The sequence below is a fragment of the Tauraco erythrolophus genome, chromosome 2, assembly GCF_009769465.1.
Source record: "Tauraco erythrolophus isolate bTauEry1 chromosome 2, bTauEry1.pri, whole genome shotgun sequence".
NCBI classification, from domain to species: Eukaryota; Metazoa; Chordata; class Aves; order Musophagiformes; family Musophagidae; genus Tauraco; species Tauraco erythrolophus.
The window spans coordinates 92,600,943-92,618,957 of NC_141466.1; the positions used below are offsets into that span (position 1 = coordinate 92,600,943).

At 38.3% G+C, this 18,015-nt stretch overlaps 1 protein-coding gene across 1 annotated transcript in view; it reads right to left on the minus strand.

Moving 5' to 3' along the window:
• Positions 1-18,015, minus strand: part of SMYD3 (SET and MYND domain containing 3) — a 439,291-nt gene that overhangs the window by 377,684 nt on the left and 43,592 nt on the right. Inside the window, exons 2-3 of the mRNA XM_086627978.1 lie at positions 6,766-6,829; positions 241-348 (exon numbers count right to left, since the gene is read on the minus strand). Of these exons, the coding sequence (XP_086484104.1) occupies positions 241-348; positions 6,766-6,829 (172 nt within the window). The remainder of the gene's footprint in view (positions 1-240; positions 349-6,765; positions 6,830-18,015) is intronic.

Sequence of the window (18,015 nt, forward strand, 5' to 3'; positions counted from 1 at the left end):
AGGAAGAGAAAGTCGATAAACAGGTCCCTTGAGCTTAATTATGTCCATTTTAGTATCTCTCAATCCTTTCAGCTTTTCTGCAAATTAATCAGTAATCTTGTAATGCAATATGCAGTCCAATTTTGTTCAGCAATCCCAGTCACTTCAGCTTTTTAGCTCTTAATTACATTAAAAATGTAGAGTGAAAAAGTATTTATCTGAATCTGCTACACTAAATAAATCTAAGAGAATGTCACTTACTAGTTTGAAAACAATTCTGCCAGCAAGTCTGATAGAGTCTGGAGGAAAATTAGGCTCAACGCTCTTAAGACACCTGCATTCCCGCTTGTGGTCCAGCCAAGCTTCTTTCTATTAGGATTTTTTTAAAAGGAAGAGAAAAAAAAACTGCATGTTATTTTACATACCATATATCCTATCTTTTACATAAATACACATATATTTTATAGAATCATAGAATGGTTTGGGTTGGAAGGACCTCAAAGATCATCTAGTTCCAAAACCCCTGCCAGGGGCAGGGACACCTTCCACTACACCAGGTTGCTCAAAGCCCCATCCAACCTGGCCTTGAACATTTTCAGGGATGGGGCATCCACAAGTTCTCTGGGCAACCTGTTCCAGTGTCTCACCACCCTCAGAATGATGGATTTCCTCCTTAGATCTAATGAAAATCTATCATCTTTCAGTTTAAAGCCATTGCCCCTTGTGCTATCACTACATGCCCTTGTAAAAAGTCCCTCTCCAGCTTTCTTATAGTCCCCTTTTAGGTACTGGAAGGTTGCAAGAAGATCTCCCCAGAGCCTTCTCTTCTCCAGGCTGAACGACCCCAACTCTCTCAGTCTGTCTTCATAGGAGGAGAGGTGCTCCAGCCCTCGGATCATCTTCACGGCCCTCCTCTAGACCTGCTCCAACAGTCCCATGTCCTTCTGATGTTGGGGACTCCAGAGCTGAACGCAGGACTCCAGACGGGATCTCATGAGAGGAGAGTAGAGGGGCAGAATAACCTCCCTCGACCTGCTGTCCACGCTTCTTTGGATGCAGCCCAGGATATGGTTGGCTTTCTGGGGTGCAAGTACACACATTTTTTATATATAGTTATTTATATTTATATATGCGTACGAGCAAACATGCTCAGCCTCGCCATGGGCTGGACCTGAAGATCCAGAACCACAATACCATCACAGCGATTGAGTCGGGCTGGGAGGAACGGCTGCAGAGCCGAAAAGTCAGCTCCAAAGGACCAGGAAGGGGACCTTTCTTAGGTACTGACGTCCACTGACTGTGGCAGCCTCCAACACAGGCAACATCAAATGCTGACTGCCAAGGATAACAGCAGTACGCACACTTTACCAGCATAGTCTAAGAGTGCAGCTATAACATGAGTGTTGTGGAAAGGGATAGGCTGGATTACCCACTAAAACTAACGCTATCATGCCATTTCTCCTCTAAAGCAAATTAATTGTGTAACATACTATAAACACTGTGGCTACAGCAGTGCAGGTTCAGGACACAACAATATCACCATTAGGTTACCCCAGAATTTAACTTTACCTTTAAGAAAACCTAAGAGAAACACAAACAAAAAACTGTATGGTCAAGTTGCCAGTCCAGTTCCTTGCCAATACAAACCTTATTTCAGTCTGCCTCATGCTACTGTCTGACAACATAGTTCATACCACACTTTTTCAAGCATTCTACCTGATGCCTTTAATGCACAAAAGGAACATGTAAAGATAGAAAGAAAACTGCACAGAAATCTACAAGAAATATCTTCATTTTTTGTCCCATGGTTCCCATTTTCTTTACTTTTATGCAACATGCTGTAAAAAGCATCATCAGCTTAGTTCAAGTTGATATCACCATCCAGCTACCTGAAATTTTTATTTGATAAATAAATGGGCTCTGATTCTCATTTAATTGTGGCTAAAAGAAATAGAGCTGCATACTTCACAAGGTTGGAGAGAACTAGAAGGGATGCTAAAATTTTCTCAACTATACTTACACAAGTACACTAGACAAGCATTCACTCAGCAATCAAGACCACAGAGGGCTTCAAAGTCTATCCACTTCACCAAAATGTAGCTGCTCTAAAGCAATGGTCAAGTTTTCCATGCTGCAAAAACCGTCTCCAAAGATCTCTGAGCTGATGAGGCATTAATGCCCACAGCTGAGAGGACTGGTGATGATATTTTCGCAGTTCAGACCAGGAATGCTCGCTCTAACCAACATCTAACATAACAAAAGACAGAACCAAAAATATTTCAGTTGCATGTACTATCTGAACCTGCAAATTTTGTTTCACGAGCCACTTCTATTAGAGCAGCAGACAAAGACTAACACTTCCATAGCAGAGAAGAGACAGGATGACAAGGTGAGGGAAAGCTGCTATATATTGAAACACATAATTTCTACCCCCCTTCCCTTCCTTGTCTCTCCCAAATCAGTGTGGAAGAGCAACAAGAATGAGTCTTCAGCTAAAGAAACACATCAGAAGAGATAGTTAATTTCTTATCACCTTTTTTTTTTTGTCTTTACAAGCTGAAAATTCTGTTTCTAATTTACAAAAACTCCAAGCCCGCCTCATTAACATAGTACAAATTTACACATTTTACTTACATATTGACACATTTTATTTACATATTTACAGTATATGTTTGAAGCTGCTCTGCCATTTCAAATACCTTTAAAAAGTAAATTGAAAAAACAGGCACAACAAAAAATTGTTGCAGTGACAAGAATTCAGAATAACCAAGAGCTTCTGAAGGTGACATTTTCTCACAGATATGCAGTAAGAAAAAAAAAAAATGAACTGAGAAAACCAGCTTCTGTTAGGTAACTGCCACACAGAAAATGATAAAACATCTAATATAAAGAAATTACATGTTCAGCAATAAAAAAAAAGAGGAAACAGCAGCAATATATGCAAGCGTGCATCACACCTGTAGATACTGACATGTTAGTTATAAAGATTATGAAGGCTATCAAACAATTTTTTCTTAAGCTGCGTTATGTGGGGGAATTGTTTCAGGTAACTTGGTTTCAGCACCAGTAGCTTTTATTCTATTTAATTCCATTCCGCCCCCCCCGCTCCCTCTAGCGTACACATAATAAATAAATTGGACTTTTTATTTATTTCAGATACATGGGAGATTTGTGATTTCGCTTCCTTTACCCATAACTCTACAAGGGGGGAAAAAAATGACACTAAGGCAGCATTAATCCAAATACAGTTAGTGTCACATGCTAGCCGACAAATACAAGTTAAGTATCTAGTGCTGAATAGAATTATTCTTGTCTAGAAGAAACAAGGTCATGCTTGTAAACGTCCAGATATCATTCTGTGTAATATAACTATATTGACATTTTTATCGCACTTAATATAGAATTGTTCTTTGGAGTAAGCTTTTATCTGTCAAATTTTTTCCCTATGTAAATGTAGCACAGAATTTTAAACATGCTAGAGGTGACATCAAAATGATTAATATCTTACCCAACCAATAAAGCCCTAATGAGATGAAATATGCAGTACCATATAGCATCATATGCCACATTTCTTTGAGATGCCTTCCCACATGAGAAGAGCAGTTCAAACACACACCTTCTGCAAAACAGGACTTTGGCTGAAACAGATGCCGAAAAGTCATTTGTCTGACTCCTCTGCAGAAGGAACGTTGGAACAGGGACTGCCATTCTTTTCCTCCCAGCTGGCCAAGGAGAGGGGGAAAAAGTTCCAAACGTATTAAGTATAATAAAATTCAACAATATTTCTTCTTGCTATTAATACAACAAGCATACAAATTCCGAAATTTGAAACCATGAAGATTTGTGACCCTGGAGAGACCTACTTTTAAAGTTGGTCTCTAACAATACTTATTGGTGGGCTTATATTAGTCCCACAGTTCTCCATGGGAGGTTTTCTTAACTTTGCGTATCCTGGCTTTCAGTCAAGCTTTTATATGACATATCCAGCATGAGTATAAATAAATACTACAGTGCAGAGGTACGGCCACCTGGTATAACCATTCACCCCCCCACCAAGGAAAGTCTCCCAGTTTTGCAACAGATTTTTTTTTTCCTCCCTGTTAGAAATGAACACTGACAGAAGGCGGCAAAGACAGATGAGTGAACAGGGCAGGGCAGTACTCAGCCCTCCTCCTCCAGACTTCGCTACATGTAGTAACTCAGAAAGAATATCCCTCCTTTTAACTCCTCCCAAATCACTGCCTCTCATTCAAGCTCAATGTATCCCAAGTGCAATTCCACAGGCTACAGCCAAGTGACCAGGGTCAGAACTCACATGGCTTAGGAGACAGGACAGCACATAGCTGTTTATTGGTGGCAGATTGAGAGCCTGCCCCGACCAAACCAGCACTACACAAGCACCAACGCAGCACTGGGTTTCATGGGATGACTCAGGCCCAGAATTATCTCCTGTGAGATCCCTCGCATCTGCCTGTAAGGTCTTGCATGTTTTCAGCTGAGCTAATGTGCATCCATTCTTGCACAGACATATGCTATTCCTGTCTCCAAACAGTTCATAATCCTATGAAAGATCCTAAATCGATGTTTACGAAATGAAGGTTTCCCTTGTCTTCTACGTAGAGTCAAAAAACCAAATGCCTCCTGCAGAATAATGTGCTAATGAAAAGCAGTTAAACACTAGAGCTCATAAAAAAAACTTTTGAAGTAGGATATTTTTCCATTGGAAGGTTTTGATTTGTTAAAAAGATGCAACTTGTAATTTCCAAAGGATAGTTAAAAAAGACGTTCTTAAAAAGTTTCTTTTGTTTTAATTTTTCCCCCTCTTTTTTTACTTAAATTAAGCCCTTTCAATAATGTTTGATGATAGTACATTCTGAATTCCGCCTGAAATGACTCCGCTATTTGTCAGGGACTATCATCTGTATCACTGGTCTCCAATCTATGGGATGCACTAAATTAATAAACATTGCCAGGAAAGACCACAGCAGTGATTATGAGGAGCAGTAGACATGGTAATGCTACATTTGGAGGGACACTCAGCCAACTATACTACAGACACTGCTATAAGGCAGGTCCAGGAAATTAGGCATCGACAAGTGGGAAGACAAGTGTCAAGGAGGGGCAACCAAAAAACACATTTAAAAGCAAAAGGTCTACATATACTTGATCCCGAAATCAGAGTTCTGTTGAAAAAGGTCAGCCCAAAGGATCTCTTGTGATAACTTCCAGTCCTACATTTCTAATATTTTTTTAAGTAAATTACAGTGTAAAAATTAAAGCAAACTACTTCAACTGGTTGGGGGGGGGGGGGGGGGGGGGGGGGGGGGGGGGGGGGGGAGGGAAATTCTGAAATTTGGCACAACTCACTTCAAAATCTTCAGTATTGACATTATGGAGATTTTGATAAACTGGAAACTCTAATTCCCATATAGTTTTATGCAAGACTCCTGGCCTCTGCCCACATATCTCCTTAAAGGATAACAATTCTCACAGTAAGTTCCAAAAAGGGAAATATCTTTCAAAAGATTATTTCTTCTCCTATAGGTTAGCCCAAAGATAGTTTTTCTTAACCACCTGACATTTTAAATCAAATGATGATTTTTACAAGATATTTGTGGATTTAAAAATGGCTTATTTTGGTACACCTAACATAGAAAATCCCTGCTGCATTTACTTTGAAGTTTCCTTCAAAGCCCACCTTTATATCAAACCTCGTTCAGCTACTCACATTAATCTCTTTAAAAGTCATATACATTTAATAGAGTATCAATACTAGTCTGTTTGGACCATTAGTTGGTTTTCTCCGTTTTGCTCTATTTAGAAAACAAAACAGAAACAACAATGCAAAGCTAAAAGGAATCATTTAAAAATTCAAGTGTTCTGTAAGGCATTCCTCATGGTTCAAATCCCAGGTGCCTGGTTCTCTGGTGTGTTAAGGTCTAACAGTCATCTACTCTTGCATGTCCACTCTGCACCAAGTCCTGCCAACTCCCAGGCACATGCGTAAGCGTCAATACAAGCCAAATAGAAAAGCTAAGGTTTTAGGTTTGAACATCTTTAAGAACTGTTTCATAGGATAAAATCACAGGATAATTCAGGTTCGAAGGGATCTACAGAGATCTCTAGTCGCAAAACAGGGTCACCTCTGGGCTCAGACCCAGCTCAGAGCTTTATCCAGTGGGGTCTTGAAACCCTGAAAGCATGCAGATGACACACTCTAGCCAGCCTGTTCCAACTCTTGGCTGTCTTCAGGATGAAATTAGCTTTTCATTATATCTCATGTGAACCTCTCTTCTTTCAACTTAGGCCCGTTGTCCCTTGTCCTCCTACCACACACCACTGTGAAAAGCCTGGGTCTATCTTCTTGAAAACCTCCTCAGAGATGCAGTTTTGCCCAAGGCCTTCACTTCTCTGCACGTTCTTAACCCTTATTTCCTCTTAAAAAAATGGAATGTATACTTTGCTACGATAAAAATTACTCTTGAAATACAAATTGTTTTACTGCAAAATTGACTTATAGTCCTCAGTCTACAGTCAAAGCTGAAGAATTATTCCTCCCCCTCTAACCAAGCAGAGCCAAACAGTTTTGTCTATTGCACTGATTATAATCTTCTAACTAAAAAAGTACTGAACAAGGCGGCATGTTTACACACTCTGTCCTTAATTACAAATAAGAAATTGCAGTGTGAGGGTATGACAACGCACAAAATGCACGGGCACTCTGTCAACAGAGTATTCACACGCCTGTTTTCTTCAACCCTTTATAGTTGTTATTTTTAATCTTACCTGACAAGATTTACCACAGTATTTAGCAACCTTGCACTGAGAGCATCTGTGCAGATGTTCATTCCTGTTCAGAAAAAAAAAAGAGAAAATCAGTTATAAACACAAATAGAGCTTTGTATTTATCTTTCTTACAGAACTAGCAATTTTCAAACAATCCAAGGCAAGAAAAATATCTAGAAAGCAAGACTAGTCTAAAATGCACTGTTAAACAAGAAGAAATTGTGCATGGTTACATTCAAAGCTATATTCACAATCCTCTACTCATGTGACTCAGCATTTCTGGGGCCACTTTGAATCAACAGTAAAGATATCAATTGCAGGTTTTTTTTGCCATATAGATAGAACCCTGAGTAGCTTGGTTTTGTAGATAACATCATAATTAGAGCTGTGCAATACAGCTAGTTAATCTATTTATTATCTGTCTTGAGTCTTGTCTTAAGCAAGCACCACTATCTGTCTTAAGCAAGACCTTGCTGTGAACCTGCAGTTGTGACATCAAATTATTATTATTTGTAACAGAGTCTGTAGTTGACATGTCAGCAGAAATTTCTGCTGTAAGAAAATACTTCTGACTGGTGGACAGTGAGACCAAAATAAAAATTCATTGATGCGGGAGGCAGGGAATAAAAATCCAGTGAAAGCTAGAAGGATAAATACCAGAGCTATACATCACAATCTAAAGGTTAAAAGCACCTCCTGACTCTAGTGCTATTTTCTGATGCTTAGTTTACTATTACAGGAGTTAAGAAAACATCACTGAAGTTCTCTAAATTTTTAAACACTAAGGAAATATTAAATGTGAAAGCACACACAGAGCAAATCTTACACCTCAAATACATAAATTCAAGTAAAGAGAATTACTGCAGATGAGAAGAAACAAGATACAGATTTCAAGGCTTCCCTCTCCTCTTATTTTCCCATAGAAAATATTGAACATGTTACATTATTCTGGTAAGACTAGGAAGTTTTCACTTTGATTTCTTAGCATACAAAGTTATTTGTTATTTGTGTTTATAGTTGAGAGGTGTCCCTGCCCATGACAGGGAGGTTGGATTAGATGATCTCTAAGGTCCCTTCCAGCCTATGCCATTCTATGATTTTATGATTTACATGTTTTACAGGCATTCATTAGGCTGGGAAAACAGCATATACTTTTGTTTTTGTTGTTAAAACCGAAGGCACGAGAGTTACATTACAGACACACCAATTAACTAGACTGTATGGAGAGCATAATCCTTATTACTTCCCCTCAGACTTCCACCTGGCCATTCCTCTGACCTTATCCAAGCACAGTGCCTGACTAGGCACCATTGGTACCTTGTGAGCTGCACGTGGCTGAAAGCAACTCGGTTCCACCCAAGAAACCGTCACCATGAGCTACTCCTCAGCACCCCCTTCTCCCCCCTCCTGCAAGGCAAGGAAGGAGGTATGTGTCAGTCATATCACTCAAAAGGCAATTTCAGTAATGCCATCTTTGCGTTGCTGTAGTGTTTTACATTTAGCCGCCTCAAATCTTATTATATAGACTAATTCAGTCTTCTAATTTAATTGGGAAATAACTAAGCGTCTAACACAGTCCATTCCGAACTGAAAGGTCAAGTTTAAGCAATCAGACAAGGGACCTTCCTCTGCAGGATTCCTGGTGCCTGCACATCAGTACCAACTGTGCTCTTTTCACTCACACTCCCAACTGATACAGCTAAACCAAGGTGTAATTCTCTGTCTGCTCACACCAAAAAAAATACTCCTCCACTGTCATCAGTAATCTAGAGGCTGAATACCATATACTCAGATTCCCAGCTGAACTGCTATATGACATGACCTTTCTTCTTTTACTTACACCACTCAGTTGTCCTCGAATTTTAATTTCTATGGGTGACTTCAAAATGGTAGAGCACTCTCCAAAGGTCACATCCAAAAAAGACAGCAACAGCATACCCAAACTTCAATGTAGAACCTCTGGATGAAAAATTTAGCCCACTGATTTCAGCTGTGACACCAAAACTATCCAGAGCAGCAGCAGAAGACCAGAAATTCCATGGAGCACCCTCTAGCACAAACCAACCTGTCCTTTCTCTCAAGTCCCAAAAGGGGAAAAGGTATTTCACTGATATATTAAAGCACTGTGTTTGAATTACTAAAAATGTCAGCTTATGCACTATCTTAGGTCTTGTAAGCATTCAGGCAGTTTAGATACTTACATTGATCAAAGATCAAGAGTAACATTATGTACAGATCATTACAATCAAGTAAAAAAAAATCTTTCATTTCTACTGCATAAAAATCTCTTGTTGTACAACATTCTGTAGACACTCTACTGACTACCAGGAGAAAAATAAATTAGGAATATTTCAGATACAAGCACATGTTTTGCTAGTGCCTTCTTCACCTTCCTACCTGCAAAGCCAGCCCTGAAGACTGAAAAAAATAGCAACTGTTGGATTCCTATAAACAGAATCTAAAATCTTGTACGTGCACAATAGGTTTTTCATTTTAAGGTGCAATGCCTGAGCATGGTTCAGTGTTAGAAACAAGTGTGAAATCTTCATTTTGCCAGTTGAGGAGAGCTGCTTCATTTTCAAGGTTAAGCAATGACACAACTTTAACCAGCTTGTGATAAAGGAGCACACATTTCTCATCCTACATTAGAAGCTCATGTCAGAGTAATTTTGGGAATAAATACGCTTCAGTGGTATAATTACCGTAGACAAAAAAAGAGTAGAAACAGAAACGCTGTTTGGACCTGCTCATTGACTTGGATATCAGAAGCGGTCCAGGTGTAAATACATGCTCATAAACTATGCATACAAATTCTTTTCCACCAAGACAAGTTTTGACACATTTTTAATACTAAGCAGCAAATTGTATCAAGGATATAAAAGTATCATTTATAAGAAATCCACACCTTCTTTCTAAATATTTCACAATTAACAGGATAGATTAAACTTTTCTGAAGCTAGACCTTTCAAAATACTGAAAGAAGACACTAGAAGAACTTTTTAACTTGTTCAGCTATCACTTTATTACCTTTCGAGTCTGCCAGTGTACCATTCACAACACCGCAGGCAACGTTATCACTAAAAATCTGCCTACCGACCTAGAACAAAAAAGAAAGCCAAGCACCTAGAACTTCAGTTTGTTGTTCAGCTCCCTACACATATGGCTGCAGCCCTTGACATGGTCACTCTGCAGCGTGTCCCTGTTGCTCTTTACAGGTCTGTTTTACATGGCTGTACAGAATCACAGAGAGGTCACAAAGGAGCTTTCAGCCTCTGTTTCTAGATACTTCCTTTGTATCCAATAACCTAAATCCATGCTAACAGCCTCTATCGAACTTCTCTTTGTCATTATATAGTATTATCTGAACGACTAAGTGCTCACTCTACTGCAGAATGACTGAGCAAAACCATTTTGAAGGCAGATTTTTTTTTGTTCCAAATGCTGTTCATCAAAACACAGTAATGAGTTGGGACTTTAAGAACAGAGTATTTACACCTTTAGTCTCACACACATTAAAGTACCAAAAAGTCTCAGCAGTAACAAGTAAAACACAGATTACCAAAGAAGAGTAGTTATAACCTTCTGGAGCCAGAATTTAAATGAAGGAATGCCTGTAATTGTCAGAGAAGCCTCTCCTACAGATTTCACATTCTTTCATCAGAAGGCTAGATCCAACAACCTTGATATAATGCAAGAATACCTTGCTTTGGTATACCTCTTGGTATTTTCCTAAGAGATGCCAGGATTTACTGTAATCATTGGTGTTAAGTCACCAACATGTATTCATTCTCTCTTTTGTAAAACAATTAGTGGACCTGTTGCCACAAAGCACTTTCAGCACCCACTGAAGATTCAGTATTTTACAGCATTATTTCCTTTTTATCCTTTGTCCCTAAGGGGTAATGATGCTTCAGTTAAAAATGCATACATACACAAAAATCTAAGGATCATCACGCAAAACTTGGATTTTTGCCAAGTGGACACTAGCAGTCAGATTATTTGAACAAGGTGACTCCCTGCTGGCACCATATAATGAATGAACTATCCGTTCATCTTTTGGTATTTCTTTGAATGATAAGCAGATGTAGAATGCCTGTTACAGAGTTGAATAGTAAAGCTACTGATGAAATCATTGCTTTTTCTTCCAACCCTCTCCTCCCTCTTGGACTGAAAAAATTGCTTTAGATTTATAGCATCTATGAATCTTCCTACATGACAATTTAAATGTAAACCAGCAGGATCTAAAACATTTAATCTGAATACACAGAATTTAATAATAAGACTCGTATTCATATATATAGGATTTATGTATTTTAGAACATTTTAAAAAGTGATACAAATTTGCCTAGTTTATCGCTGTCTTTCTCAATACGTTATTAATATTATAGGCTTTATTGAAACAATTTTAAAGTCACTGTCAAATACTCCCATGCATTTCTCATTACCTGTAAACATTATCTGGAGATAGTATCAGATTATTCACAAGGTATCTACTGCACCTTGCCTAATGTGACTAATCTCATGGATGAGAAAATGCATAGAATTTGATCTAATGCATTCAGTAATATTTTAATCTCTGAAAAAGTTTCTGCTGCAATAGAAAACGAAAGAAAAATGCAGCAATTGAAAATAAATTAATTTCCCATTACAGCTTCAACAAGATTTTCCAAATGACCACAACCCCTTATGAAACAGCAAGCCCAAGTGAGGATCTTACCAAGTGAGGATTTTAGCCTTACAAAAAAAAAAAAACACACCTCAAAAATTAAGTAAGCAAGGCTTGTCAGTTGTCCTCTAGTATGATGTTACAATGCGGTGAAGAATCTTTATCCTAAGGAATATGGATGTTACTAAATTTTTTCATCATTATTGTCTACAAACACCGTTTATAGAATAAGCTCTCCCAACGTGTACTGAGAAGGCAAAAAAATAAAATGTGAATATATAGGTGGGTGGAGGAAGTCCTAAGAGATTGATATGGACAGAGGACAAAAGAAAACTTACGAGATAGGGAAAAAATTAGTAAGACAGCTCTACTGGAAGTGGCACACACACCCTCCTCAGCAAAATAACATTTTTTTCTTTTGTGTTTTTTTTTTTTGTTTTTTTTTTTTTTTAAATTCCTTCTTCTTAAACGTATGAGAAGACCAGAGCACTGTAAGGAGGGCTGACGACAAGTGGCGAAGCAGCTGAGTCTATGGGAAGCTGCTCCCAAGTATGAGACAGCCTGAAAATACATGGCTAAAATCCTAAAAAAGACATGCCAAATCTGAATCAGAGTGAAGAGGTTGACAAGGGTTCGCCTGGACTGCCAGGTCCTATCGGAGCCGCACCTGCCCTCTCGCAATGCACAAAACATGTGCCCTTTTAAAACCATCACAAAATACCTCAGCCTGCCAGGAAAGGGCCTAACATAATTTGAAAAACCACAACAAAACACAACCAAATAAAATTAAACTATTTAATTTATAATGAAAATGCATCTACACTCCTCTGCTGATCGCAGGCACTTGACTTTCAGCCCTACTCACATGGCAAGTGTCAAATATAACAGAACATTTGATTACCAGACTACGCTCAACACTCCTTTCTCTGCAGTTTTATTCACACTTCTGCTTCCGCCACAGCTTGCAGGACAAAAGGCCAATCTCACACAAATCCCCTACTGCATTTTTGATGTCGATATTGTTTTTCAGTTAATAACCCAGCACTATAATACATGTAACAAAAGAACAGCGCTTTCAGACACGTCGTGTTCAACTAATTTCCTGAACAAATTCGTAGACCTTTGCGATTCAGTTGAACATGTCGAGTGCATAAAGTCTACTTGAATCTTCTCAAGTGTGTGCATTTCAGACCTGTCACAAAGTGAAAGCAATCAATACCTACAATAAGTAAACATGTCATTCATGGTTTTACTAACATGCTTCTGTCTTCTAATAACAAAAATAAATGACATGAATAACAAATAGCCACTTTAAAATTGGTACATTTGAGAAGAGGGGTTATGTTAAGTGCAATTACAACTTTCTTTCGCCACCTCTCTCCCAGAAGAAAAAAAAAATGCGGTGCAGCAGCATGGTTGGTCCCCAGCTGTTAACCTGCTGCTGACCCACAAGGGTACCAGGCACTGCAGGTGGAGGAGCATCTCCAGTATACCAAAAGCCACAGCATAGCTCTGGGTACAAGGACAAAGGCTGTTGGGGGCCAGGTGGCAACAATCCCAAGGTGTATGCCTCTGCAACATCCCAAATCCAAGCCCTTGGCAAGGAACAGCCCTCCGCAGCCAGCAAGTCATGCCCACAGCAGAGGTTCCCAGCCCCTCCAGTGCCCTGGCTTGCTGGCTTGGAGCAGCTTGGCAGGCTCAGGGCTTCTTCCCTGACAGGGCCTGGACCCTGGATCCACAATTACGGATCAGCTGCTGGAGGAGAAGCCATCCTCCGTGTACCCTATGGCCTCTGAAATAAGGCTGCCAGGTTTTTCTGCCCTAAGGTTACTCTGTATGCTGTTCTCAGGTCCCACTCAGCTCATTGGGTCTGGGCAAACAAGAATACAACAGGTAAGAAGCCTTTGAAATCTACGTCCCTAAAAGTCATGCAAAAAACTCCCATATTCTCCATTTGCATGATTGATTGTGTTGAAAAAGTATATGAATTGATCTTTTTGAACCTAAAAACAGCACCAGAGAGAAGTAGCCTTCTGAGAAGCAGCAAGAATGACAAACATTTAGAGTTAACAGATATTAACTACAGCTAACCATCAATGATCAGAGACACTTATTCAAGTGAGAACTGAGACCTTTTATATAAGAAAAACACACCCATTTTACTTCCAAAAATAACAATCATCTTCTTTATACCTGAACATATTACAGAAGTAGTATTGCATTGTCCAGGTCAAAAAGAAAAAAAAAAAAAGAAAAAAAAGGAAGAAACATGAATAACAAAAGCACCTGTCCAGTGATGAAAGCTTAGTTAAGGCATTTGCACTCGCAAGCACACCACCCAGTAACACAACAAAAACACAGTTTATTCAGGATGACGTCTCATATCTTACGTATTGGCTTCTGAAGTCTCACACGATACCGTAAATGCCCACATGCACTGCTTTTTTCTGTAATTCTTGTTACACTCGGCCATATATCTAACACCTTGAAACACTTCTGAATACATTCACCACAGAAAAAACGGAATTCAAACAGATGAGGGAACAGAGAGGATCCTTCTGCTTAGAATGGGCATCAGTTCTGTTCAGATTTTACCAATACTGGTTTTTACACAAGTATTTTCTTTATTTGGTTTTAAAATATACTCCGAATAGGTAATATCATGCTGAGTCATACGACTTCAGCTGACAGGAGGTTCCAGACAATATTTTTTGTCTGGTTTGTGTGTTGGGTATTATCTCCTGTAATTTTTTTCTGCATCTTAATTTTTTTTCTGAAGAATACCTGGCATGAAAATTGTGAAAAACATATTCTAAATAAAACCTTGTTATGGTCTACAGTAATTTCTTCATTCCAGTATCATCTTTTCTGACAATCTATGTTGAACTTTTAGCTTTTTATACTTTTGGGGGTCACAGAAGCCAAAAACAAGGCTGGAAAAAGGCATCCAAAAGGGCAGATTTTCATTTACTCCTATGTAGAAGCTAGTCTTTGTGTTCATGCAGTGACAGCATGTTACTAAATTGGAATAAGAAAGCATTTATTTTTCAAAACTTCTTCACACTATTTTGAAAAAGATTGGATTTTTTAAAATATCCAAGACTCACAGAATGGTGCAAGTTTCTTCACTGAAACTGTGAAGTTGTCTAGAGCCATAAGGAGATGATTCTGCTTTGGTTAAACTGAAAAAAACAAACCCACACATCAATTTGCTGAAAATAGAGCCACTAGAAGTGCAGTATTTATTCTGATACAACCAAGAACAGAATTATACACCTCTCCATTAAGCTAACAACTGATAAAAAGCATCAGATGCAGTGCTTTCCTATAAAATTAGTGAAGGAACTTATAAGATACAAATACCTAAAAATATGGCCCTCAAACAGGCAAAAAATTCAATCTTACCTTTGAATTCTACTTCTTTATTCAGTATTTACTACTGATGCCAACCTATGCAAGGAGATACAAGAAAATCTAACTGAAAACCAATAAAAGACTTCAGAAGTAATTTTAGTAGTATAATAAGGCCCTTTAACTAAAAATGTTATTCAGAAGAAGCACTCAGCATCTCCCAAAACAGTACCTTTTTGTTCTAGACAACAGACTAGCTTTAGAATAAAATACCCTTTACATTTATACATATGTATATATGTACACACATCAGTGTACATACATACACACACACTTTATCAACATGCACAATGAATGAAACGAATGTCATCACAACAGAAATCAACAGTTGTGTGAAACCACTTTAACTATCTTCCCAGCAAAACTCAAAGGTATCCCCCACTGAGAGCACTGAAGCAGAAACACAGCAAATTTTGGCTCTGAGAGCACAAGGTAACTACTACAAATTGTCTCCTACATCTACTTGTCCTGCTAAGCTACTTTGACACACTTTTCCTCAAATCAGGGCCATCTCTAGCGTTTGCCTACAGTTGGCATGCCAACATACCTCCAGCAATTTCAGGCTTAAACAGATTAATTTCAGTCACACAGTACATTCATTCCACCTTGGGATTTTAATCAAAGAAAAAAGTCAAATACTGAGGAAAACTAAGATTATATTTCATAATATGAAAAGGTCATATCTGTAACTTAGAAACATGTAAAAGAGCTACATGCAATATTTTTAAACACTCATTTCTAGAACATGTGGTTACAATCCAATGAAGCCAACTATAACAAAACATCCCATCTTTCACTTTTCCTTATAAAAATGATAAATTAATGCATGTTCACTAATCTGCTATATGTCTAAGTATTTTTTTCTTTGACCTGTAAGTCAACATTCCACACAAAGAAAGTTGTTACTCTAAAATATCATACTGCTGTAAATATTTACATCCTGCTAGTATAACCTCCTGGATCATATAGAACTATGATTTTCAGTGAAATATAAACCCCTCTGACCCTCTCAGACAGGAATATCTTCATCAGTTTTTTTCTTTATTAGCTCCTTTCCCTTCTTGACCATATTTTTAGGATACTCATTTTTTAGGAGGTCCTGCAATGCTTATTTACTTGCTTTTCTGTTTCCATATACGAACAGTTACACTCGAAAGTTCTTTCATTCCCTATAGAATGCATTTGGAAAGTACTGAACAAAAAATAAAACATTCCAGGCAACAAACTTGGACAGACATAGCAATACAGCTGGGCTCAAATAAATCACAGTGCGTTTTGTCTCATAGATTTAGAACTAGGTAAGGATGTACATCAAGTTAATCCCTCATTTTCATCTGCTTAGCCCTTATGTTCAGATTCACCCAAGTTAAGACACAAACGCAGATGACTGGAAGAAGACAGTCAGTTTTGCTTACTTGTAAGCTGAAGAACCCAGAAAACAAGAAAACAGGAGTGAAACGCAAGAAAAACACAAGTATTTCTATCAGATAGTAGAGAGGACTGACAACACAGAGAAACAGATTCACACATACACTGGCACAGAGCCCAGAGAAACAGCTTGTCTCCCCTTCTTAGGTGTAATCTGATATTGTGAGGTCTTACAAGATATCTGAAGCGTTCTTGTCATGAACTGGATGCTCATAAAATCCCACTGAAGGCTTTTGCATAGAAGAACGTGAAAATGTTCTTGATTTCAGTAACTCCACTTCCCACCTCTAGAGCACAATGGCTTTCTGCTGTACTTGTTCCTCGTGGGATACACTTTAAATGCATGCAAGTTTACCTCAGACAAAAGCATTTCTGATACCAAGTTTACCCTTCATCTCTTAGAAGTACAGACTATTCCTGATAGTACCTCTCTTTGCTCTCTTAAACTATTCTATGCAATTGTGAGGCATTGGAGAAACCTGAAGAAAGATCACTTTCAGCAGACCTACAGACACCTGTAATAAATTTAGAAAAGCTGCCAAACCAGTTCTCTCTCAGTCTAGCAGGATGGACAGTCTTTTAAATTACTGTTAACACAAACCTTCCAACTTTTTTTTAAACACATATTTTTCTTCAAATCTTCTATATTTCATCAATGCTTTTCCTGTCATTTCATTATCTCCAGTTTTGCAGGCATTTTGGTTTTCTTGCCGCTGTTCATATTTTTGCCCTAATTTTCCTCCATGTTTCAACAACTTTCCTGTTTGGGAATCTTCATCCTCTTTTCTAGAATATAGAGAACTTGTTTTTTGGCTCGGAGATGTCTCATTGTGTTCCACATTAGCCCCAAAAGGTCTTTATCTCCCAATAATTTCTGTTCAAGAATGAAACAAACATGGCTTGGAAATACTTGAAAAGAGTAGACTTTTATTTATATAGCACAGTGCCAAATACCCTTACTGAATGATGATTTTTCATTGTACACTAGGGTGATCACATTCAAGCAACTTGATCTGAGAACATTTTACAAAGTTTCTGTTTATCAAGTGCTTAAATAAAATCTGTTATATCACATCTCTCACTTCTCTCTCCAACACATCCTGGATGTCAATATCGAAGGGATGATCACCCTTCTGTCTCCCTCCTTTATGCATTACCAAAAGGTGGATTTCACGGGTCTCACTCTAAAGCTTAATTTTGAAGATGTTCACCAGTAAGAATGGAGGTATTTCGTATTAGCACTGGGACAGCAATGCTACATAGAAATTATTCAGAAAATGCAGAATATATACTTTTTTTATACAATTTTTTTATACAATTACTTCTATAAGGCAGTTAAAGCTGAATTGTTATTTTCATGACACTCATCACTATGAGTGACGGAAAGCAAGATCTTTAAGCGGAACTAAGCATATATTAGCTAAAAGTTGGAGTTCAACCTTAAAACTGCTCTAAAGTTGATTTATAATGTCAGATTGACTCAAAGAAATCTTATTACAAAAAAAAAATGTAGTCACTAAACTCTTCACATTTCAAACCATACTCCTAGAGCTTAAAGATTCACTACAGCATCCATCTTGTTCTCAACGACCTTTGTAATGTTCTTCCATGCTTCAGTTAACCTGTTGGTACTGAAACTCCTGCAAACGTCCCCAAACTGAGCCTCAACCACTGCGGACTGCCTATGGGAAAGCACAGGCAGCGCACAGTGCTGCTCAGGACAGCAGTAAGCACCCGGGCATTTA